Here is a 24712-nt window from a genome sequence, read left to right on the forward strand (position 1 = left end):
TAATATAATATATAGCATCTCCTGGTGCCCAACAAACGTAGGACCACTTATAGATTAGTTTGACCAACATCTGTGTTTCGCCGAACTTGTCAGTTGTGGTATTTAATCTACCATTTTAAATGACTACAGAAAAGTTTAATCAGGAAGTATTTCAAAAATGCTTTTAATATGTAACGATGCTCATCTATACCCCTTGAGTTTTATTATGTACATTTTGGTATTGTAGTTCAAATATGTAGTTCTCTTAAGATGTATTAATTTGTCAGAGATTTCTTTACAGAGATGTGGTCTTGTTTGTGTTTATATCATGTCATAGTTATTAAGACTGAAAACAGTGAGTTGCAGCTTGTTGGAAGGTTTATTTTAAATGTTCAGAAAGTTGAAGGACTTAACTGTGCTTTTTGTGTAGTCTGGATAGGCTAATTTATTTTATGTGGCTAATTTTCATAATTCATCCTTGAGCTCTGTCTCTGCCACTGTCTCGTATATACAGATACACACACTACCCCTGCTTCTCAACAATCTCTAATCTTTCTCAGCTTGTTGTGTCCACCTCGTGAACTGCCAATGCAGTTTCAGTCTTCCTGCTGCAGTCTTTCTATGTTTTCTGTCCCTTTGTTTCTGTTACTTTGTTTTGATTTACTAGTGCTACACTTATTCATAAGCTTTTCCACCTTCTGTCCACCTACTGTACATGTCTTTACTATGTCTGTAGTTTTTCCTATGATGTTTTTCTGGGGTTCCTTTCATGTCATCAAACTTGTACAAGTTCGAACTACATATGGTCGAGATCCTATCTTCGAATTTGTAAAAGTCTGAGCATGTGAATAGAAATCTCCATAGGCGGAGGTTTCCATTCACTTTGTTGTCCACGTGGGGGGTGCAGGGGGGCTTGCTCCCCTGCTTACAACAGTTTATTTTGTTGTCCGTTGTGTATTTTTTTAGGTAGTTGAATTTATGTAACTTCTAACATAATGGTTCGACCATTAGGTGTTCGAAGTTATGTAACTTTGACTATGTGATATAGACCCTCTTTCTGTCCCATTGCTTCTATTTTTACATTGTGAATTCCTACTTGAACAAGTCTGTTCAACAGTGTGTTACATATATTTGGTTACCTGACTAATGCACTTGTATTTTTATTTCTAGGAGTTCAGCTTGTCTCCTTTTCTGACTGGGAGAAGATTGACACTAAGGAAGTGGCACAAGGCAAACTGCTTGGCAAACCTAGAGAAAAGCTAAGAGATTTGCAGGAAATGATCCACGTGGCACATCAATAACATTAGAGACTACTGGTTTTAGAATACTGCTGGGCTAGTTTTTGTAATACTGTGAAGCTGCACAGATTTCCCTCAGTTGTTTCAGACCTGGATTATTATAATTAACAAATGTTTGGACTTTGAGGCCTACTGCTTTCCATTTTGAATCATTCAGTTGTCTCTCTTAGTACATCCTTTGATGCTGTTCAATGAATATAACTTGTACTAACTGTGTTTTCAATGTTTTTTCCTTTATAGAGCACTGTGTTTCTAGTTCTCTTCTAGGAGACCTTTACAAACTGTTTGACTGTTTGCTTTGTGGTATTCAGTATCAACAGATATATCAAAAAGATTTTTAACTTCCATTTTGGTACCAGTAGTTAAGTAGTTTGGAAGCATATTTGGAGTTAATATGCTGAAGAGTAGATTAAAATATTTGCACATTCCTGCGTTTGCCCACATTCCAGGAGCCCCAGTTTCCTCCCACCTCCCAAATCCTGCAAATAGGTGAATTAATTATTAGAATGTTCACAGGATTTTATGAGTTTGTGTATGCACCTGCACATGCTATGTATGTTAGTGTGTGGATGTCTGTGTACGTGTGAGCTACAGTGGACTGACGTCCCATCCAGTACTGCTTCTTGTCTTACAACTACTGCTCACTGAGATAGACTGCTTTGCATCACCCTGAACTAGATAAGTGGTATAAAATCAATTTTTGTATTAAGTAGTAGTATTTGTTTAGTGGATTGCATACTTAACTCTGATGCTCAAAAATTGCCTATTGAGATAGAATGTTTCTGCTGAAATTCTAGAAAAATGTGAATGGGAGGCCACTGTTTTACCATGCCAAATTGCATCTTAAATGAAATTCCATATCTTTTATAGTCATTGTGAATAATATCACCCCAGAATCTGAAAAAAGAGGTTATTGGAGCATTTTTTATTAAAACTACAACTTGTACCTGAAGTTCTTACAAATATAAGAAAAAAATCCAAGTGTAAAAATAGTAGTAAAATTATGGCTATGAAAACTGATACTAGATTACAATCTTTGAATATGAAAACTGATATTAGGCTGCAGTTTGTTCCATTTGTAGTTGTTGGCATATTAACAGCACTCACATGGTGAACATGTTGTTTACCAGGAGCAAAGTGATCTTTTTTGTCTTTATTCCCCTCCCCATGGTTTGTTTTTTTCATCTTTTTTTTCACCCCTATTTCTTAAGTTTAATCGGCTCTGAGATTGCAATACATCAGATGAGTACATCGGCATTTCAGCTGCATGCAGAGATGCAGTACTTCTGATCGGGTTTTCACTGCCAGGCCTAGATGCTTAGTAAAGATGGCAGGGAGGGCAGGAGTGAGTTGCCAGTGTCAGATCACGTCTTGAGGGAGGGAGGGAGGTTGTTGGCTCACTGCACTACTGACATTTCTTTTAGGCTGGATATGAGCAGCAAAAGAGCTGAGAAATAGATGCTTTAGTTTGCTAAGCAGTATTTAGTGCTGCAACTGGCTTCATTGTGTGCTGATGCACGTCCGGAATATTTAAAAAAAAAAAAAAAAAAAACTTTTAACTCCTGCCAGATGATCATCATCCTCCCCAAGTAGTATCTTCAGTTGCTGGAGGGATGGGGTAAAAATGGAACAAGTCAGTGACAATGGTTTGAAGTTATGGGAAGACAGACAGAGAAAAATAAAGTAAAAAAATTAAATCAACCCAACTTTTATAATGCTGTTAATTTTACCTTTGTTGAAATTAGCCATCAGTCCAAATGGGCTTGGTCACTTTATATAGTCCCTTTCCTGCTGTTGTGGCTCATAGTGTATTTAATTCCAGGTCTTTGATATAATGTCTGTTTCATTTCTTGGGCCTCCAGTGAAAATGGGCTCTGAATTGGCCCCAGTGGACTCTCCTGGTAAACAAAATGCAAATAAATAAAATAAATATTTTTTACTTGTAAGAAGCAGAAAATATAAATGCAAGCAAAAAGTACATCTGTAATGTACAAAATGATGTATACATATTGTTCCCTAATAGAAACATTAACATCTTTAATATCAAACATGAATATAAAATAGACTTGGAAACAAACATGCAGTTGTGTTCATGGCAGAATTAATTATTTTCAGTCTAGCATCTAACAACACATAGAATTGATATTTATTTTGCTACAAGAAAAAGGACTGTTAATACATAGGAGTGTTGAAGATCATTATGCCAAGTGTAAAGATAACTTTTTAATAATGGGAAATGCATATTTCAAGCAAAGGAAAGCATTTTCTGAAAATCAGCAGTCTGCTGTTAGCCACCACATAAGGAGAATGGGGTGCTTCGATTCCCTTAGCAGTGCAGTGTTCAGGTACAGTGTAGCAAAACCTGGAACAGGCACCCCCTGTTTAATGTTAAGTGCTGTAACAGTCTGGATGTGTTTATGAAATCACTTTAACTTGACTCTGAAATCTATATTTATGATAGTTATTTCTTTATGTAATTGTAAATTATTACCAAGCTGAATTAATCACTCAGCCAAAACTTGATTTGTATTGGTTTATCCATAGATTTCTTTGCACTTTACTGTCTTCCTTGAAGATATTAAACTGATTTCCCTGTATTGTTGAAAAAGTTAAGCCTGGATATATAGCAATTATCTAAATGCTTTACCTGAATTGTTGTAAAAATTTAAGCCTGAAAAAAAATATATATATATCAGTTTACATCACTAATAGGACTTATTCTGAGATTCTGAGTACTACTTTACATAAATGATTTCTGTCTACCTCAGTCGTTAACTTGTTTTATGATTCTACCCTTTTCCCAGTGCTTTTTGCTATATAGTGTAATATACTTTTGCATTTACTTTGAGTATGATTTTATGGGACTTGCCTCCACTTAAAACAGAGATTGATCCATCTGGACGTAAACACATATATGAAAAATAAATAAGATTTATATGTACCATCTATTTTTAGGAGACTGTGTCCTGCAAACTGTTCATTTTACCTAATCCATTATTACCCTAAGAAATTAAATTTTGCAGGCTATTTCTCAGAATCAGCTCAACGTTATAAGACTAACTGTGTGGCTCTCTGAGCGTAGCACAGTGCCATAATTTGTTTTTCTTCCTAGCTTAAAATATCTGTTACTTTTTGATTGGTATGTAATGTTATTTCAGTTTAGTGGTTGTATAAGCTTGCTGCTATAGAGCAGCACACCTTAGTTATACTCAGAAATTGTAGCTTACTGCTTTGGTAAACTGAGCAAGTCCCATGTAATCTGCCCTTTCTATTGCTTTGTAGTAGTGATAAATGTTTTGAATGATCAGTGTTTGAGAATGGGAGTAATTAAAAGTTAGAAAACCTTCAAGATAAAACCTGAGAAATGATAGATTGTAGAGTATCGTCAGACTGTTTGGGATAATAGACTGAAAAGCTGCATATTAATTATGTCAAGGAACAGGGAAAGCATTTGCTGGAAACAGTTTTCTTCAATGTGTCACTTGGGAGGATTGAATTAAAAAAAAAAACAGATTGCAAATTGCCACATGTTCCAAAATACACTCTGTATATCAGGAAATGGCAAGCAGTGTAGGCTAAATTTAGAACCAGACAGTTGCCTGACATATGAGACTTTTGGCTTACCTATCAGAGTAGTGTGTGAAGAGAGAACAGTAACTTCTGTCTTCAAAGTTGCCTTCTGAGGACAGACTAGGAATATCACAGAACTGCCAGGAACTTTGCATTAACTCTGCATAGTAAGCAGCATTGCTTAAGGTGCGGCACGCTGATATTGTGGAAGCTCCATATAGTGTTTGTACATTTTCCAGTTCATTTGTGCTGAACACCTAGAATGGTAATTGTTTTTGTACACAAAAGCATCAAGTAATAGTATTGCTAAAGTTTTCTACGGATTGTGTTGCTTTTGGTTAATTTCTTGTTAAAAGTGACAGGATGGTAAGTTAATGGTTAGGACATCAGGAGAGGAACTGGCACGGCATATAGCTATATCGCTTACTGTGGAACCACTACTAAGTCATAATGTGTCCTGTGTAGCTGTCCACAGTCTGCCATTGAAAAATTAGTAGAATCCTTTTTGGGATGATGGCATTTGTTTACTTATTTTTAGTAAATACAGGGTAATAGCTATTCAGAGAAGCTGCCTTTGTCAAAAGAAGCATCCAGCAGGCATTATAGCTGTGACTGAGTAGTCACTGACTTTCATGTAATTCCAACTTTGATAAATGATATCTTAATTGAGGGTAGTGTATTTATGCAAAATAGGAATTATATGTGCCTTCTTATGTTCCTATTTTTTTTTCTTTTTTGCTTCTGCCCTCATGATCATCAAGCCCCTCCCCCCACTGTGTTAACCCGTTTACTGCTCAGGGAGACAACGGCCCTATAACCCATTTTTTCATGCCAGGGGCAGACGGTGAGCAGTGGCAACTGGTGCTGTCATCCATGGAGAACAGATTTCTGCTTTATCCCTAGCCCACAGTGTGTACACAGAGTATGCTGCATTATAGTTCATTGTGCATTGGACAGCAGTGGGGGTGTGTGACTCATTAGGCAAGTGAGGTAACCCTTCAGGATTGCCCTACCTACCTCCCTATCTTCCTTGACATCAGTGGTCCCATGACATCTTTATTCTCCACCATTTCATTGTGTATTCCAGAACAAGATGTCAAGAATTATTTCCTGGAGGAAGCACAAGAGAATCTTTGAACTTTATTGTTTATATCATCGGAGAAACCTACTAACTCCTTACAGCACTTGGACTTTTAATGCACCAATTTATTGCCAGCTAGAAAAAGGGGAAGAACACAAACTGCTGGACAGACAATGACTGGAACTGAAGTAGCAGCAGTATTTAAAAGCTGTTAAGACACCTCACTCTGCCACACACGAAAACAACAACAAAAACAAAAGTGTGGCAGTGTGAAGGGTGATACTTTACTCTTGTTAGATAAGTACATAACAAGCTCCAAGCTCATCTTTTTTCCCATTTCCAAACATGATCGCCACACAACATTTATTGTTTACAGTTTATGAAATGTTGAATGTTCCATGTCATGCTTTTGTGAATAGTGGGGAATGTTCTTAATGCAGTTCTGTTAAAATCTTCACCTGTGCATTTCATGATGGTGAAGTACATGCAAGGATGTTTGCTAAAGACATGATTAGTTTAATTTGCTAGAGGACATCTTCAGAAAAAAAAAATGTTAATTTTTGCTGCTGAGGGACTGCACGCTCCCAAACCAAAAACAGCTAACCATGTATTAGGATATGTTATGGAAAATGCTTTTGATAAGTAAAATTCTGAAAAAGTGCTTCTCCTAGCACACTGATGAAAAAAATGTTTCATTCTGCTGGATTGATAGTAATTTCCCTTTTACCAGAAAGTAAATTCATCACATTTCGTGGAGGCCATCAGTGTAATTGTTCAGAAAGTTTCAGTCAGTAATGATCAATACAAGTGTGTTATGTACTTTATCTTTTCTCATCTAACAGAATTAATGAAATTTTCACACAATTAAGCCAAGACCATACACTACCCTGGGACAGAGTGTAGATGAAAAGGGAGTTTTTCGTTTCTGTGCTTAGAAGTACATAGAATATTAAATTCTTCCTTTGTTGTAGGGTAGATTTTGCATTATCCTTTGTAGTGTAGTTTTCATGTCTTTTTCTAAACTAGGATTAAAACACTCACTGACTGTGAATGCAGCTGTTGATGGTAAATTGGTATGGTGCACTAATAAAATAGAAGACCTTCACGCTGCCGTCTCCTTATGTAACCCTGATATTATTTTCGTCATAGGGACATGGCTTAAACCACATATTAAAGATAATTCCATCACCCCACCTGGGTCTAACATTCTTAGGGCAGACCGGCTACATAAAAGAGGCGGAGGCTTAGCTCTACTTCACAGAACCAACCTACAACTCCAACTCCCTCAAAAAGATTCCCCCAACTTCAGCAATGCAGAGACTCTATTTTCAAAGCTCTCCCTTAACAAACATAAGCACCTAAACCTACTGGGTATCTATATACCCCCCCCCCCACGGGTGACAACCTAACAACCCTAGAATCCATACTTCACTGGGCCTCATACTCCTTCCCTCAAGAAACTATTGTGCTAGGTGATGTAAACATTGACTGGAACTCCATCCATTCTTCCACCCCCACCCACCACATTAACCTATATAACTTCACCCAACTTGTAGATACTCCCACACACTTTGATAAGGCCACAAAAAGAGAATCTATACTTGATTGGATCCTCACAAGTCAACCAAATACTGCCCATCAATGTGGCACCCTACCAAACTCTCTGAGCGACCACAGCCCCACTTTTATCCTTAGGCAAAAACTTAAAATAATTAACTCTCCTTCCCTTCTACAAACCCCCACTCTAACAAAAATTTTCCGAGAGACCACTTCATAAGAGCGTTGCAATATTGCAAATGGTCTCCAATCAAAACCCTTTCATTAGACAAAGCAGTTGATTACTTCAACTCCACATTCCTAAATATCCTCAACCAACTAGCCCCGTTAAAAACTATCAGGATAAATAGCAACCCCACCCCTTGGCTCCAGAAAACCACAAAAGCCCTACTTAGAGCCAGGGATAAAGCCTGGAAAACCTGGCGCCACACCAGATCACCTGCAGCTAGGAAAACCTTTCACGAGCTCCGAAACAAAGCAAAAAAGCAGGCTAAGCTTGATAAAAAAATTACTGTATCAGTCAGCAAAACAAATACAGTACCAAACCGCAAAAATTCTGGGCAACAATAAATAACATCTTACCAAGAAGTAGTACCACTCCCACACCCAATATAACAGGTACAGACCCGGACATAGCCTCCAGCTTTAATAACTATTTCACCTCCTCAGTACTCAAACTCTTAAACAACATCACTTTTTCCAACAACCCACCACCACCTCAGGCCCAAATCAATACTGTACCTTTCACACTTAAGTCTGTTCCTACCTCTACTATCCAAAAACTCCTAGCCAGACTCAAACCAACAACCCTTGCAGCCGGTAACCTTCCTGCCGAATACCTCCAAATTGCATCCACAGCTATAACCTATGCCATTTCACTTCTAATAAATAGATCCATCACTGAACAACACCGTTCCAGTCCTTTGGAAAACCTCATGTATCATACCATTCTACAAAGGTGGCCCTCCCTAGACCTTTCCAACTATCGACCAATTGCAATTCTCTCACCCCTCCACGATCCTAGAAAGATGTATTCATCACCAGTTCCCTCTCCTATCTCCTCATTAACAACCTTCTCTCCTCAACCCAACATGGATTTTGCCCAAACCACAGCACCACCACTGCCTTACTCAAATTCACCAATACTATAAACTTCCATAGGAATCTAGGTACATTTGTCTCAGCTACTTTCCTAGATTTATCATTTGACACAGTCTCACATAATAAAGTACTGTCTTATCTCTCTGAGCTCAGCCTTAACAACCCCACCCTCCTCTGATTTATAAGCTGTTTAGATAACTCCCAACAATCTGTCAAATGGCATAACTCTCAATCCCTCCCCACTCCCAACCTCCTTAGGCATGCTGCAAGGATCATTCCTAGGACCCCTTCTTTTTAATATCTTCACAAACCGACTCCACTCAGCTACCGCTAAAGCCGACATAGTCCAATACACTGACGACACAACTCTCATATGCTCTGCACCCAACATCCAACTTCTCCAACAAAAAGCGGAAGAAGCCTTCTCTGAAATAGAGAACTGGCTTAACAACTCATACTAAATCCCCAGAAAAAACAACTAATGCTATTCCACTCTACTAAAACGAGCAACTTTACGTTCTCTGTACTCTTCACCAGCAAAACCCAAATCACCCCTGTCACTGAGGCTAAACTCCTAGGAGTTACCATTGACCAGCAACTCAAATTCACAAAGCACATATCCACAACCATCACTAAAGTCTACAAAAAGCTAGGTTCCCTCTATCGCTGCAAAAGTTATCTAACCACCGAATTGCAATGGCCAGGACCGACCTCCTATTTACTCTACTTTATGCATCCCCAGTTCTAACTAATCGTTACAAAACTGACCTTAATAAACTTTCCATCTGTTGCAACAAAAATGCTAGATTTGCTACCAATGCCAAATCACGATCCCACCACTGCCTTTCCCTACAAGCCTTGCACTGGCTTGAATTTCCGAACCTATTAAAGTACCATCAACTCAGCCTAGCTCATCTAATTCTGTACTGTCCCAAGAAAACACCTGACCTGACTGGCATGCTGAACTTCTACAATTCAAATAGATAACTGCAGTCCTCCAATAAAGCCTTAATCGAAACCATCACATGCAAAAACAACTCCGGGAATCACTATTTGCCCATGAAATAGCAAAAATATAGAACAACCTTCCCCCTGACCTCAGACTACAAAACTCTACACCCTCCTTCAAAAGCCTACTTAAAACATACCTCTTCACCAACCATCTATGCACATGTAATTGACTCCCTGAAGCCTTATCCGCTTACTATTTCTACACCCCATCTGTCCTGGACAACACAAACACCACCATCTAACTATATACCTATCCATGTGTGAACAATAACCTATATATGAGTGTATGTACATGTGTGTGTGTGTGTGTGTATGTATGTATGTATATATATATATATATATATATATATGTATTATGTGTATGTATACTCTTGCATGTATATTTGCTTGAATGTATATATGGAAAACATAAGCATTTATATACTGTTATTCACTTGTGAAATATCTTGCAGTGCTCTACCAGGTTCTTATCTACTCTCATTATATATTCTGTACACTTGTATTTTTAACCAAAAGAGGGAATATCCTCTTATTGTATACTAACAGCTGTAAAGTCTACCATCTGTATGCTACTACTCTGTAATGCCTCTCTTGTAAATTTTTCTTCTCTCTGTAAACTTATGGAGTTTTTCTCCCCAAGACTCCGCTGAAAACGGACACGTGTTGTCCAGTCAGACTATCCTGGCAAACAAATATTAAATAAATAATAAATAAATAATAATTGTAATATGTGGTAGTGGGCACTGTGATCACCATTTTCCAATATTCAGTTGGAGCTGGGAATTGTCTGTTCAAGGAATGGACAGCATCCAGATGACTTCTATTAATGTTTTTACTAGCTTATAATTCTACAGCCGCGGTGGTGCTGTAGCGTTGTTGCCTCACAGCAAGAGGTTCTCTCATTTGATTCTCGGCTGGAGTGTGGGTAGTGCATTCTCTGTGGAGTCTGCATGTCCTCCCCACGGTTGGGTGGGCGTTTGAAAGACATGCGAAAATGGGCGTGCCTTCATTGAAGTTTGAACATCGAGCTGGCACCTCGGCGTTCGTGAAAATCTACTGCCAATCATTAGCGGACTGGAGTTCCGCTGTGGCGACCCCTAACCGGGAAAAGCCAAAAGACAGCAGCAACTTTCCCTATTGTTTTGCTGCCTCATAAAACCCTTTTTTTTTGTTTTTTTTTTTTTTTTTGTTTTTTTTTTACAGAGTGGCTGTGACCCATATTAAGATTATTTCCCCCTGCTGTTCTATCACCAGATTGTCCAGCATCCATTTTCATTGTCGCACAGGGGCATGTAGTGTTCTGGCCAGGAAAAGTTTTAAAATATTTGTTGCTGAAGTTGATGTGGAGGGACGTGTACTTAGCAAAAGTTTACCGAATTGCAAAGACCAGTGGTCATTAGTCTTCAGAGCCCTTACCAGCATAATCTGCTTTCGTACCAGAAAAACAATGTTATTTTAGCTTGCTGTTCATTGTCAGTGGCCATAACGCATTTTCAGGCTGCATTACTGCACCTTATGCACTGATGTTCTTTGTGTTTCACTGTTGCGTTCATCACACCTGGGTTATCCTGCCAGGGGTAGCCCTCAGTCGGCCCAAATACCAGAGGTTTAGTATTTCTGTGTCAGTTGCTGTCGCTCCAGGACTGACGGCAGTTCGTCAGTGGTATAAAAACAGGAAGCGATGCCATTACATCAGTCTTTCTTGCCGAGGAGCGCAGGTCGCATCAGTGCCGGTCAGCCACTACCTGAGTTTTTGTTTCCGAATTTGAAGTTGAAGTCTTCTAAAGCTAATTACCCCATTGGGGATCCTTCTAACCGATGTCAGAAAAAGTTAACAATGGTCTTGCCTGTGGAAAGCAAATACCAGACTGAGATTTCCATTCTTACTGTGTCACCTGTTTAGGCCCAGATCACAACGTCCCCAAGCTCAAGCACCTGCTTCCATGCCTCAGTCTTAAATGCTTAAAATGGCGGAAGACCTTATCATGCTGATTAGTGGAAGCCAGCCTACCCCTGCTAAAAGAAAGAGACTTGTCCCCAGCAGCTTTATCTAACCAAGAGTCCGACGACTTTGAGGTTTCTGATTATGAAGAAATGCCCTTATCTGCTTATGAGGATTCATATGCAGGGGAATCCATTCCTTCTGCCTCTCCTCCAGAGGATTTTTTCTTTGGTGAAACCCTACATACTTTGAGAGAGCATTTCCATTGGGAATGCCAGGATTATCCCCAGTCCAAAAAGAGAGACTGGGAATTTTTAAATTTACCACAGCACAGACCCTTAGCTATTCCTCCTGTTGTGGATGCTGTTTTTATGGAATCCAGTCTAACTCCTGATACTCTACCTCCTGCTCCCAAGAAACCTGACTGGTATTACAGAGTCCCTAACTCGCACAAATTTATTTTCAAAAATCCTACTGCTGACCCAGAGGGCATCTCCCAAGGACCTAAAGGAATAAAAACAACCACAGCTAAGAATCCCACCCCTTCAGACAGGGATTCCTGTGCTTTAGACAGATGGGGTAAAAAAGTATACACCTCTGCAACTCTTGCCATTAGAGCATTAAATTGTCAGTTCCACATGCTGAAGTACCAGCAACATACTATGGAACTTATTAAACAAAAATTATCTACCTTTCCAGACTGTGCAGAAAATAAAGAATTATAGGAGCTTATGCATTCTGCAAGCCAAGTTACTAAGCATACCCTGCAATGTGGGTTTGATGCCCTAGAAGCATCCTGCAGGGCAGCAGTCACCGGTTCTCTACTTAGAAGGCATGCTTGGCTTAAGGAACAGACCTTGCCAGACCATGTCAAATCAAAATTATTGGACGCACCACTGAACAAAGACAATCTGTTTGGCACCAAAGCAAAAGAGGTTTTAAAAAAGTTTGAAGAAAAAGCTAAGTCTGTGCAGACAGTTAAAGACTTTTTTCAAGTCCAGCCTCCGAGATTCAGTAGGCATTGCTCCTCAAAACATTGGTCCTTTTCAGCCCCCTCAAGGCCGCCTCAGACTAGACCTAGGGGAAGCAGAACCCCCAGACAGCAGTCCCAGGGAATGCAGAGATCTAAGCAATGGAGTACCTCCTCTTCTAAAACAGGGAGTGCTAAGCCACCCCCTTATGGAAAGAAATCACAATGACTTTTCAACTCCACCTCTTACCTCTGCCCGCCTGCTTTTGCCCCTTGGAGGAAAACTTGCTTCCCATGCAAAAAACTGGACCTCCATCACCAACAATCAATGGGTCCTCAACATAGTGTCCCAGGGGTACAAATTCCACACACTGCCAACCCCAAAAGGGTTCCCAGATCTTCCTCCAAGCCAGTGGGCAGAGGCACAAAACCAAATTAATTCCCTGCTCTCCACGAGGGCAATTCAGCCTGTTCCTGCAGACCAGATAAGCCAAGGTTTCTATTCCAGACTTTTCCTGGTACCCAGAGAAGAGGGCACCTGGCACCCAATCTTAGATCTATCCATTCTAAACACCTTCCTGGTGGTACCAAAATTCAAAATGCTCACCCTCAAGTAGCTTCTTCCTATGCTGTCCAAAGATGCCTGGTTAGCCAACCTAGACCTAAAAGAGGCCTATCTGCACATTCCAGTCAGAGACTCTTGCAGGAAATATCTACGTTTCAGGGCAGGATCTATGCATTATCAGTTCTCTGCACTTCCCTTTGGCTTATCCACTGCTTCCAGAGTTTTCACAAAATGCCTGCCTCCAGCCATTGCTTTTTGCAGACAAAGAAATATTCAAATGTACCCCTACTTGGACGACTGCCTGATTCAGACAGACAGGAAAAGCTGTTGCAGCACCTGACATTTGTAAAGGACCTACTGACCTCACTGGGGTACACTATAAATGAAAAGAAATCTAGACTTGTCCCCAGTCAGAAAATTGTATTCCAGGGAGCAAGCCTGGACACAGCATCCAGATGGCATTCCTTGTTCCAGAAAAACAAGCCTATCTGACAGGCTACATCTCTCAACGGGCCACCAGAACCCAGATATCTGCAAGGAAAATCCTGCAAGCTCTAGGGTTCATGGCCTCCTGCATTCTACTAATTCCATATGCCAGACCATATGACGAAACCTCATTGGTACTTAAAGAGCCTTTGGTGTCAACATTCTCAGGACCTGGAAACTATTATACCTATGGTACCTTGCCTAAGGAAAGATTTTATTTGGTGGGCAGCAGCATGCAACCACAACAAGGGACTTCCCTTTTCACAACCCCACGCCGCCCAGAACCTAACCAGAGATGCATCAGACTATGCCTGGTGTGCATATCTGAACGGCAGGTCCATTTAGGGCCACTGGAGCCCAAATCAAATTCATAAGCACATCAACCAAAAAGAGATGCTAGCTGTTCAGCATGCTCTGACAGCTTTCAGAGCCCTACTCTCTCTGTGGCTTCTACTAATCAAAACAGACAACATCACAGTGATGAGGTACATCAACAAGCAGGGAGGAACCCACTCTGCAGGCTAGCCATGACCCTTTGGAACACTGCTTCAGCCATGCATATTCACCTGCTAGCACAATTCCTGCCAGGCGACCAAAACTCTCTGGCAGGCAACTTAAGCAGAAATCTCCTAGACCCACACGAGTGGCAATTAAACCACAGCACCTTCAGCCTCGTAACCCAGAAATGTTGTACCCCGAAGGTGGACCTATTTGCCTCCCACAACAAACACCAGCTCAGCAAATTCTGCACCAGGGAACCTCACAACAAGGCCTGGAAAGTGGATCCCCTATCTTTTCAATGGGTAAACCTCTCTATCTATGCATTTCCCCCTCTACCTCTTCTTACAAGGGTATTACTCAAAATAAGGGAGGAGAGACCAAGGGCAATCCTGATCGCCCTAGATTGGCCACACCAACACTGTTACCCACTACTGCGCAGACTTGTCACCATTGCCTCCATGGCACCTCCCTGAGATTCCAACTCTCCTGACTTAGCAGGAAGGGACAGTTCTTGCATCCACAATTGCAGACCCTGAACCTGGCAGCCTGGCTTATTCCTTGACCTCTCCTCCAGTGGCCAGCCTAAGCAAGCAAGTCCTGGACATTATACGTGAAGCCAGATGACCCAGCACTAAAAAATCCTATGCTGACAAGTGGAAAATGTATTGTTCGTGGATCCAGGCTAAAGGAGCTGAATCAGCACAGCCCTCCTTACCTCTCATCCTGGATTAGGATTACCTAGCAGACCTACTTGACAGGGGCCTATCCTTGTCTTCTATTAAAATCCATGCCTCTGCCATGTCTGCTCATTACAGCACAGAGCCACCTCTCTTTTCACACCCTCTCATCAAGCAGTTCTTTAGAGGGGCTAACAACTTAAGGCCGCCCAAAAGAGCCCCTAGCCTTGCTTGCTTGTGTTGGAAAAGTTCACGCTACCCCCCTTTGAGTCTGCAGCTTTAGCAGAGTTAAAATTCCTCTCTTGGAAAACAGCCTTGCTTCTGACCATCACTTCAGCTAGAAGAGTGTCTGAGCTATAAACACTTATGGCTGTGAAACCCTTCATCATTTTTCATGCTGACAGGGTCTCCCTCAGGACTAACCCAACTTTCTTGCCTAAAGTGATGTCCAGTGTGGCTGTCAACCAATCTATGCATTTGCCCACCTTTTTCCTTGAACCTCAAAATAAGTGTGAAAGGATCCTGCACTCTTTAGATGTGCACATACAGCTCAGATTCTACCTGGATAGGACTAAGCCCTTTAGGAAATCTGACCAGTTACTAGTCAGCTTTGCACCAGGGGCAGAGGGCAAGCCCATATCAAAACAAACCATTTCCAAATGGATAGCACACTGTATCCATTCCTGTTACAAATGCCATAGGAAACCACCTCCACAAGGGGGTCAGAACACATACCACTAGGGCAACTTCCACCTCTGCAGCTTTTCTCAGAGGGGTCCCTACCAGGGACATCCTGGAAGCTGCAACATGGAGTTATGTTCATACCTTCACCAAGCATTCCCACCTGCCTATCTTTTCCAAATCCAGGGCAGGCAAACGCAGTCCTGCAGGGCATACTAGCCAGCCCCAACTCTTCTTAACTGCCTCCACCCATTCTTCAGCTTTGGGAATCAACCCAAGTGTGATGACTGCAACAGTGAAACACGAAGAACATAGTACATTTGTGTGTACACTTAACATAAATGTAGATGTTCAAGTGTATTCACTGTTGCAGTCCTGGTTTCCCACCCTCCATCCCCCTTGTCTCTGTCTCTCTCTCTCTCTCCCTCACTCTTTACAGGGCTATTTGGTATTTACTTTCTACTGGTGGTGGTATTCCACCATAACCTAGCTCCCTATTTGGGGGCTCCTGACATTTTGGGCAAGAAAAACTGATGTAATGGCATAGGCTGCCTGTTTTTATACTAATGACGACCTGACATCAGTTCTGGAGCGACAGCAACTGACGCAGAAATACTAAGCCTCTGGTATTTGGGCTGACTGAGGGCTACCCCTGGCAGGATAACCCAAGTGTGATGACTGCAACAGTGAATACACTAAAACATCTACATGTATGGTAAGTGTATACATCTGTACTTTTCTCTGCTCTGCTTGCATCAATTTCTGTTGTACCTCTCAGCATGCTGATGTGTTCACACCTAGCAGCCTTGGAATATCACACCTCTAGCACCCTGCATACTTCGTTAGATTTTTGAACATTTTCTGTTAACTTTAAAAAGTGTAAACCAAATGTAAGCATCTTGTAAGAGTACATGCTGTTAGATGCAAGCAGCAATATTGTTCAGCAGAAAGTCTTTACAGTGATAACACTCATTGCATTCCATTCACAATCCTTACATCACTAATATAATGCAAAAAAAAAAAAAAAACCCAGAATAGTTTTCCACTAAATTTTCACAAACGGCTTCTCATATCTTGGAAACTTAGGCATATAATGTCAGCAGTACTTACAATATAGCAAGACATTCCTTTCCTAAATCATTGTTTGTTAAAATATTTACAGGAATGTGAAAATTATATTTGCATAATTAATGGCATAAGTAACATTTGGTATTTATCAAGCCAATCATGCAAATATAGGTAATTCTTTTCAGCATCATCTAAGGTTTCGCCTTTTGTCATGCAGCATCTTTTAAATTACTCATTTTTTGAAATATTAATGTGTGGATACAAACATTGCACTACTTCATATTTACAATTAACTGTCTCCCCAGTATAGTGTACATGGACAGTTGCATTATGTTTCCTTATGTTACATTTACTATGACCCTGAATAACATGCAACTTGTGCAGATATCAGAATATGAATGTAAACATCAAAATATGAATAGCAAGTGGCAGACCATGTTTAATATTGACACTCTAATGCACCTTGGATTAACAATCTTAGTGTTATTTATTTATACTTTGTCCCTTTGTATGTATTCTAGCTGACTTCTAGAGTGACCCTATGGACAGGCTCCACTATCCACAGAGGTTATAAGCCAAAGAAGGAAGTAGAAGTAGGTTGCTATGTCTTTCTTCCACATCACCCATGCATACACTCCCCTTCTAACAATCTGTCTACTATCTTTTGTAATGTGGGAGAAAACTACAAAACATGGTGGAAACCCATGAGAACACAGAGAGGACATGCAGAGACTACACAGAAGACTTCCCAGCCAAAAAACGAACAGGAGAATGTCTTGCTGTGAGGCAGTAACACTACTACGATGCATCACTTTGCTACCCTTATTATTAATTAACAGGACAATTAAATTAGGAAGCCAACCGTCAAAATTTCATGGAGGAGATATAGGTTCATAGGTAGGTACTAGGCTATCTGCCCAAAGGCATTTATAAGCATAGCCGGAATGTGTTGGCTTTTGCCACCCCTAGATTAGATCCTTGTGCCTCTGTCCAGCAGAGTCGCTGAAGTGATGCCCGGGGTAAACTTTCTGTTTCCCATCCACTCGTCAAGGTTTCTCCTAAAGACTGTTAGTGAGGAGCTCTGCCTAATGTAGATTGGAATCTTGTTCCAGAGCATGGGAAGTCTCTGGGACAGGAATCTATCCCTCCAGCACGTCCTATTTATTGTTGTGGTGAGGTTTAGATCCCTAGAGCGTGTGGCGCAAGGGGATATGGTTTTCTTTAGGGTGAGCATGTCCATCAATTCTGGGTTGGACATGGCCTTGTATATCAGGCAGCGATCACCTCTGAGTAGGTGGTATGCAATCAAGTACAGCTGGAGTTTCTTCAGTTGAGCTGCATAGGGCATCTGTTTGAGGCCAGTGATTCTCTTGGTGAGATACTTCTGTGGTCTTTCCAGCTGTTGCAGATGTTTTGTAAGGTACATCCCAAATGGGGCGTTGTACTGTATGATGGGTCTGATGAGTGATGCTTAGAGGGGCACAATTACCTCTTTTGATCTGGATGCAAACCCTTTTCTGATTAAGGTGGGCCACATAGAAGGATTTTCTAACCACTTTGGCAGTGTGATTAGCAAAGGAGAGATTGCTATCTACTTGGGTCCCTGGATCCCTTATTACGTCTTCCGTATTTAGGGGACTACCACCTATGTGGTAGTTTGTGGATACTTTGTTTTTTCCAAAGGGGATGACTATGCACTTTTTGGCATTTAGCTTGAGGCCATGGTTTTGACACCAGGTATCTGTCTCAATGAGACCCTTTTGGAGGATGTCTGTGTCAGCCGGAGAGTCATTTATAGGCCCTAGTTTGCAGTCGTCTGCGAACTTGGTCAGCCATAGTACTCCGGTGCTTGCCTCTACCTCTGAGAAGTATATGCCGAACAGGAGCGGTCCTAGGACTGAGCCCTAGGAAATGCTACTTGTGACCGGTTTAGAGTCAGACCTAGCTCCCGCAACTCTTACCATGTGGGTTCTGTCCGTGAGCCAGTTGGCAACCCATCTCATGACGTATGGGTTTATGTTCAGGCTGGTGAGCTTGTCTATAATGCCAGAATGGGGAATGGTATCGAAAGCCTTTGTGAGGTCTAGTTAGGCTGTGTGGACCACTTTTCCCTCGTCTATAGCCTTGGTAACTGTCTCAAAAAAGTCCACCAGGTTTTGGAGGCATGATCTGCCTTTAACAAAGCTGAACTGGATAGGGTCCAGTGTTTAGAGGTTCCCAATGTTGCTGTTAATGAGATCCATGATGATGCGCTCCATAGCCTTGCAGACCAAGCTAGTCAGGCTTATAGGGCGATAGTTCCCGGGGTCTGTTGTGGCTCCACCTTTGTGGAGCGGAATAACTGTTGCTGTGCGCCACTCTATGGGCACATAGCCTGTGGAGAGGCTGAGTTTGAACAGTGTGTTTAGGTGAGGGGTTAGTTCATCTTTGAGTTTGTGTAGGACGCAGCCTGTGACACCATCCGGTCCCATTGATGCTGTGCTTTTGGCTTTGGAGAGGGCTGTTTGTGCCTGAGTGTCTGTGATTTCAGGGGCACTATATTCTTCTGGTATGGTTATGGGCCCTTTTGGGGGTAAGAGAGGGGTGAAGTTTGCACTGAACCTGTCTGCCAGGATGTTGGCAATATCGGTCGGTTCAGTGTATTTTGTGCCATTCTGCACTAACTCCGAGCAGATCTGAGAATTGCCACTTAGATTCTTGACATAGCTAAAGAATGCCTTGTGGTGATCTTTGGAGTCCTTGGAAATTTTTCTTTCGAAGCTAGCCTTGGATGATATGAGGGATCATAGTCTTCCCTTCTTGGGATTTGACTCTTTTCTGTACTAGTTTCCACCTTTTATTGTATAACTTGTTAATGGCAGGGATCCACCAGACTGGTTTCCTTTTTTTGGAGGAGTGAGTCTTGATTTTGCTTGGGATAGCATGATCAATGCATTCTTGTAGGTGCCTGTAGAATGCATTAGTAAATGATTTTGCAGCTTGGGCAGCGTTATCCTATAGCATGGGGGATTTGAAACTTTCCACCTCTGTCTTAAGTAACATGAAGTTTGCTTTTGAAAAGTTTTTCACGGTGGTTTCTTTGACCAGGAGTGGGAGCGGAATGTGGATATCTAGAGTGATTAGTTTATGGTCAGATGTAAGCAGGGAGGGGTTGACCTCCGGTGTGGAACACCAATCGCCCATGTTGGTGATAACTAGATCTAATATGTTGTCACCTCTGGTGGGGGTGTTGACCAGTTGATCCAGGGCATTTGAGTTTATAAATTCTAGGAAATGTTGGGCAAGGGAGTTAGTACTTGAGTAGTTCTCCTAGTTAATGTTTAGGTAATTGAAATCACCCAATATCAGGGTGTTTGGTAGGACCTTTATGTTTCCAGAAATGTGGAATGGGGGTCCCGGGACATGGTTATTGATCTGTAGCAAGCTACAATTTGAATTGCAGTTCTCCATATTGTTAGTTGTACGTGGATGATCTCTGAAGCATCGTGCTGTGCCACTAACCTGGAGGTGTGGGTATCCTTGATGAATATGGATACGCCCCCGCCTTATGTATTTCGGTCCGGCTTTTGTGGCCGAAATGTATGGTATAAGTTGTAGCCTGGTAGTGCTGGGGTGCTCTCTGGAGCCTTAAACCAGGTTTCTGTTACTGCACATATATCGATTTTCTCCATAACTGAGGAGTGCCTCGAGTGCATGCATTTTGAGTTTTAGACCTCTGGCATTGAGTAGCATTACCCTCAGTTTTTTGTTACTTGTGCTATTTATGGTGGTGGGTTTGTCTTTTGAGCCTTGTCTAAAAAAAGGCACCATGGGGGTGGCAAGACAGTATAAATGGATCTTGAGAGTATAAAGAAGGCACTATGTAGAGGATTATGATCAGGTTGCTGATCATAACCCACTTATTATGTTTGAGATGTGGATGCAAAGAAATTCATCTCAAGAGCATGCATGTTAAGAACACATAATAAAGGGTTATGATCGGTGAGATGATCCTAATTCTTTGTAGTGCATGGAGCTTTTATCTGCTCCATGTACTACCAATTAAATGGGGGAAAAAATCACTAAGCATTTTCCTGGAGTTAAAAGTCATAATGCACTCGGCGAGTACTGTTTGAGAGGTAATATAACGTAGTCTGTTACATGTACACTTACCTCTACACCTCTCAACTGTCTAGATTTTTCTCAGGACATCCTGATTATTTCTTACTTTTGTCTGTTCCTTATAAAATATGTTTTGACAAACCACTGAGGCTTGAAGTCACTAAATAATGGCATACATTTGAGTTTCAAAATTCACATTCTTCAGTTTAGGCAGGTGAACACATCTTGTTATTCTAGCAACTCTCAATTTTTTTAAAGGAAGTTAGGGATATGTTAAAGATACAGAGCAGGCAGAAACAAATGTTTTTTTTTTTCTGCCGCTGTCATTTGCTAGTCAGTACAGGCAGATTTTACTGCCTAGTATGGGGTGCTTAATGTTTGTTGAGGTCAGGTCATATGTCATTCTGGCGCTAAACTGTTTTGTCTTTTTCTGAAATATAGGAGCATAATTAGCATGCTCCATGCACTACAACCATGTTACTATGGTAGTGCAGAACAAACTGCATGTCTGACATAATCTGGAAGACTCTGTTTTTCAATTTGCAAGTAGTGTGCTTTTTTTCTTTGATGTGTGGGTAAAAGAAATGCACCATTTTTATGCATAATGGAAGGAATGATTTCATAGCTCGAGTAATAAGGCTGTGAATGATTTATATGACTTCTATCTCTTCATATGTCAAATTATAGGCAACTCTCCCAGTAAAACGACTGTACAATCACAGATGCACTTACAGATTGCTTAATGTAGTAATTCCATTTGTGCAATATAACTTTATCTGACTGACATTCTATACAGTTCTGCAAAACTATTGTCCTGTTCTTGGAAGGTAAACAACCTTCTTATCCTTGTTTTAAAGCTGTGCTGCAACGATTATAGTAAATTGGAATAAAAAAAAAAGTGATGATGTGCACAAATTATTAATGGTGGCACACTTGGTAGTTATGCTTATTTATATCTCACCTAGGCATATTTGGTTATGTATAAGATTTGAATTATAGTACACTAATCATAAATGTATATTTTGCAGTTACCAAAATAATGAGATTTGATGTAACAGTGTGATATGGAATTAACTAATAACTTATTTTGCCAAAACAATAAATTGAGTGTTTACATAATGCAGTCTGCCATATTTGTACTTCCTTGTTGGATATTACCTTTAGCTGTTCGATATTCTTAAATGCTTTGTTAGAAATGTGAAAGAATATTGACATATGTGAACATAACTTCAGTTAAAGTATTACAAGTACAATGAATCTCAACAGTGAAAAGAGATTCTGTTTGATTGATAGCATCATAATTCCCCAAACCCCTTTTTATCTTCATTAGAGATAATATTTTAAGACATCAAAACATTTATAGGTATATAAAATGACACTTTCTGTTTAATTGTATCCTGGCACATTTTTTCCAGTTGCAGTATGTAGGCAGAAGTTGTATGCTGATGTCTACTGTTACTGTCATCAGCTGAATTGCTAATTAAATACTTCTTCCCATGAGAACTCAGCAGTAGGCACAGGAAGAGATGCAGACTAAGACGGTTACGTAATATTTATGACTATAGCAAGAATCTGTGGTAACAGTATGCATTATGGTGGTGGGAGTTACTTGTGAAAGACTAAGATAAGGTCATAAGGAGGAAGCCCAAGTAACTAAATGCTCTAGCTAGGAATTATTGAGTTCTACCATAACATACATCCTTGTCATAGTATTGCTGTAGTATAATTCTTTATGTAAGTAATTTGAAGAGAAGATGTAAGGGTGTTGGCATATATTTTTTTAACTTGCCCTGATGTGCTTTTGTATATTTTTACACCCATTAAAATCTGTTTGTTAGCATAGTAAAGTTATAACTTATTGAAGGTTTTTTGTGCCAAAATGCCTGCTGACCAGCGAGTCTTTTGCCTGTTCAGGTTCAGCCCATTCAGTCTTCCGTACAAGAGACATATGCATGTACCATATGAGCTCTATGTAGCAGAGCTGCCCAGGAGATGCTTTCATACAGACAGTCATAGGGATTTGTTGTGCCATCATTGGCATCTGGGCAGCTGGGGGAGTATGATATGACCTTAACCCTACCCCAGGTGCTGATGTGATCATTTGCATCACTGCAGGGACTGATGTATGCTGCCACAGCCCCATGCATATGTGCTGCTTCATATACAGAGTGAATGCCTACCATCACTGGTTTTGGTGGCTACATCTCACATCTTCAACTCACTGGCTTGCAGCTATAGGCAAAGCCTCTGCTTCGACCTGGAACATCAGTATACTAGTCAGGAGCCACCACCCTTCCACCCAGGATTGGCATGCCCATCCTTCTCTGCCAACCACGATTACTCACAGGTGGTCACCTGGGCTGTATTCCTAACGTCATCCCTCTACGAGATGGAGCTGGCTAGAGCCTGTACACATAGCATAAAACAATATGGTAGAGTGTGATTATTTTAAGACAGGGATTTATTTTGTTTGAGTCCACTTTTGATGTTGAAAATATGAACATTTTGAACACTGGAAAACTCTGATAGAATGAAAACTTCCAGGAAGTTGTATGCCCAGAGGTGGTCTTAAAATTACACCATATCATTTCAGAAAGTAAGGATGTCTGTTTACCATTTTGGTTTACAGTATGCTCTAAGGCTGATGTTGACAACTAAAGGCAGCATTTTCCTCAGAAGCATACTGCTTGGTTAGCATACACTTTGAATTTATCATATATTTACTGAATTATTCAAATGGAGCAAGTGGTTATTGTGCTGGGCTTTTAGAGTGCATTGCATTTAGGCTAAAATTCTTAAGATTTATTCCTAGTTGAAATGTTATGTCTTATTCTAAGATTTGTGTTAAGCAGTACTGATTCAGTCACAGATTTGTGTGATCATCATGTCATGAAAGGAGCAAACTGTATATAACTGGCATAAATCCATACCCCTAACAGACACATTCTGCTAATAGTCTGTTGATCTTTTACTGCATCATCAGTGCTGTACTTCTGATCAGTCCCTAACCCTTCACAAACTATTATGGCAAACTAAAATTAATTCCACAGAAAAATGAAAGTACGAATGTCCAGTGGAATAACAAAGACCACATTAACTAAGGTCACCCAAATCTGAAAACTGGAACTTCAAGATTATGTTTTACAACAATGGATAATTGCATTCTGTCTTACTGCTGTTTGGATACTGTAACATACTGACTGCTGAGGCTGGGAAGTGCATTGCATATTGCAGTGCTGCGACTACTGTTTGTGCACTGGTTGGGTTGCCTTTACTAGAAACTGTTTTATGGAAGAGAAATGCAGAATTCCTGAGTCATAAGTAGGTAGGAAAACTAGAGAGTCTTTGCAACGGTTAGTAGGGAGCAACTGCCTCTAGGTATATATCGTGGCCTGTACCTGTTGAGGGAGCTGAGAATGGAAGACCACATGGAAGCATACTTGGTAGCATTTGAGAGAGAAATTGCTTGACAAAACTGATTTTGGTGTGGATATTGTTCTAATATCTAACCAGTGATTTACAAAATGGATCCATGGACATTGAGAATGCTAGTACACAGAACTATTAGGAAATGAAACAGGAAGTTCTGGTTAGGGCTTTACCTCAGGCATAGTCACTTAAATTTCACAACTTTTCATTCAGTATTGTCAGACTGGTAAAGTCACGTGTGGCTAATGTACTGTGTATACTGATGTCTGGAACCTCTGGTAAGTGTAACTAAACTTCTAGAAGTGTTGGATGTAAATACATTTAAAAGGGCATTCCCTACCAACTTTAGAAAATGAATGCGCCAGTGTGATGCTCAGTCTTCTGAACATGCAACATTTTAGTAGAATGTCTGTTAACTGAAATAGCAAACCCTAATTCTGACTTGGATGCATCAAAGGCTAATAAGGTGCTAGTCAATTATGTTTCTTGCTTGCAAACAAGAAAAAATATTACCATTGGGGTTGTATTGTTTAAATTTTTCTTGAAAGGAGCACTTGACTACTACTGCTCAATTACTAACAGCAATAATGTAAATAAATGTTAATGCCTGCTGGCACAATTTATGGAATGTGCTAGTGCTGGATTTTTAACATCTAAAAGTGCAGAGTCTGATTTTTGCTACGGTGCTTTTAAAA

General features: G+C 40.6%; 1 protein-coding gene across 1 annotated transcript in view; it reads left to right on the plus strand.

Annotated features, from left to right (window-relative positions):
• Positions 1–3982, plus strand: part of FDXR (ferredoxin reductase) — a 508804-nt gene extending 504822 nt beyond the window's left edge. The window contains exon 12 of the mRNA XM_044085176.1: positions 1150–3982. Within this exon, the coding sequence (XP_043941111.1) occupies positions 1150–1280 (131 nt within the window). The 3' untranslated portion in view covers positions 1281–3982. The remainder of the gene's footprint in view (positions 1–1149) is intronic.
• The last annotated feature ends 20730 nt before the right edge of the window (positions 3983–24712 follow it).

The sequence above is a fragment of the Protopterus annectens genome, chromosome 10.part0, assembly GCF_019279795.1.
Source record: "Protopterus annectens isolate FY-2018-M chromosome 10.part0, PAN1.0, whole genome shotgun sequence".
NCBI lineage: Eukaryota > Metazoa > Chordata > Ceratodontiformes > Protopteridae > Protopterus > Protopterus annectens.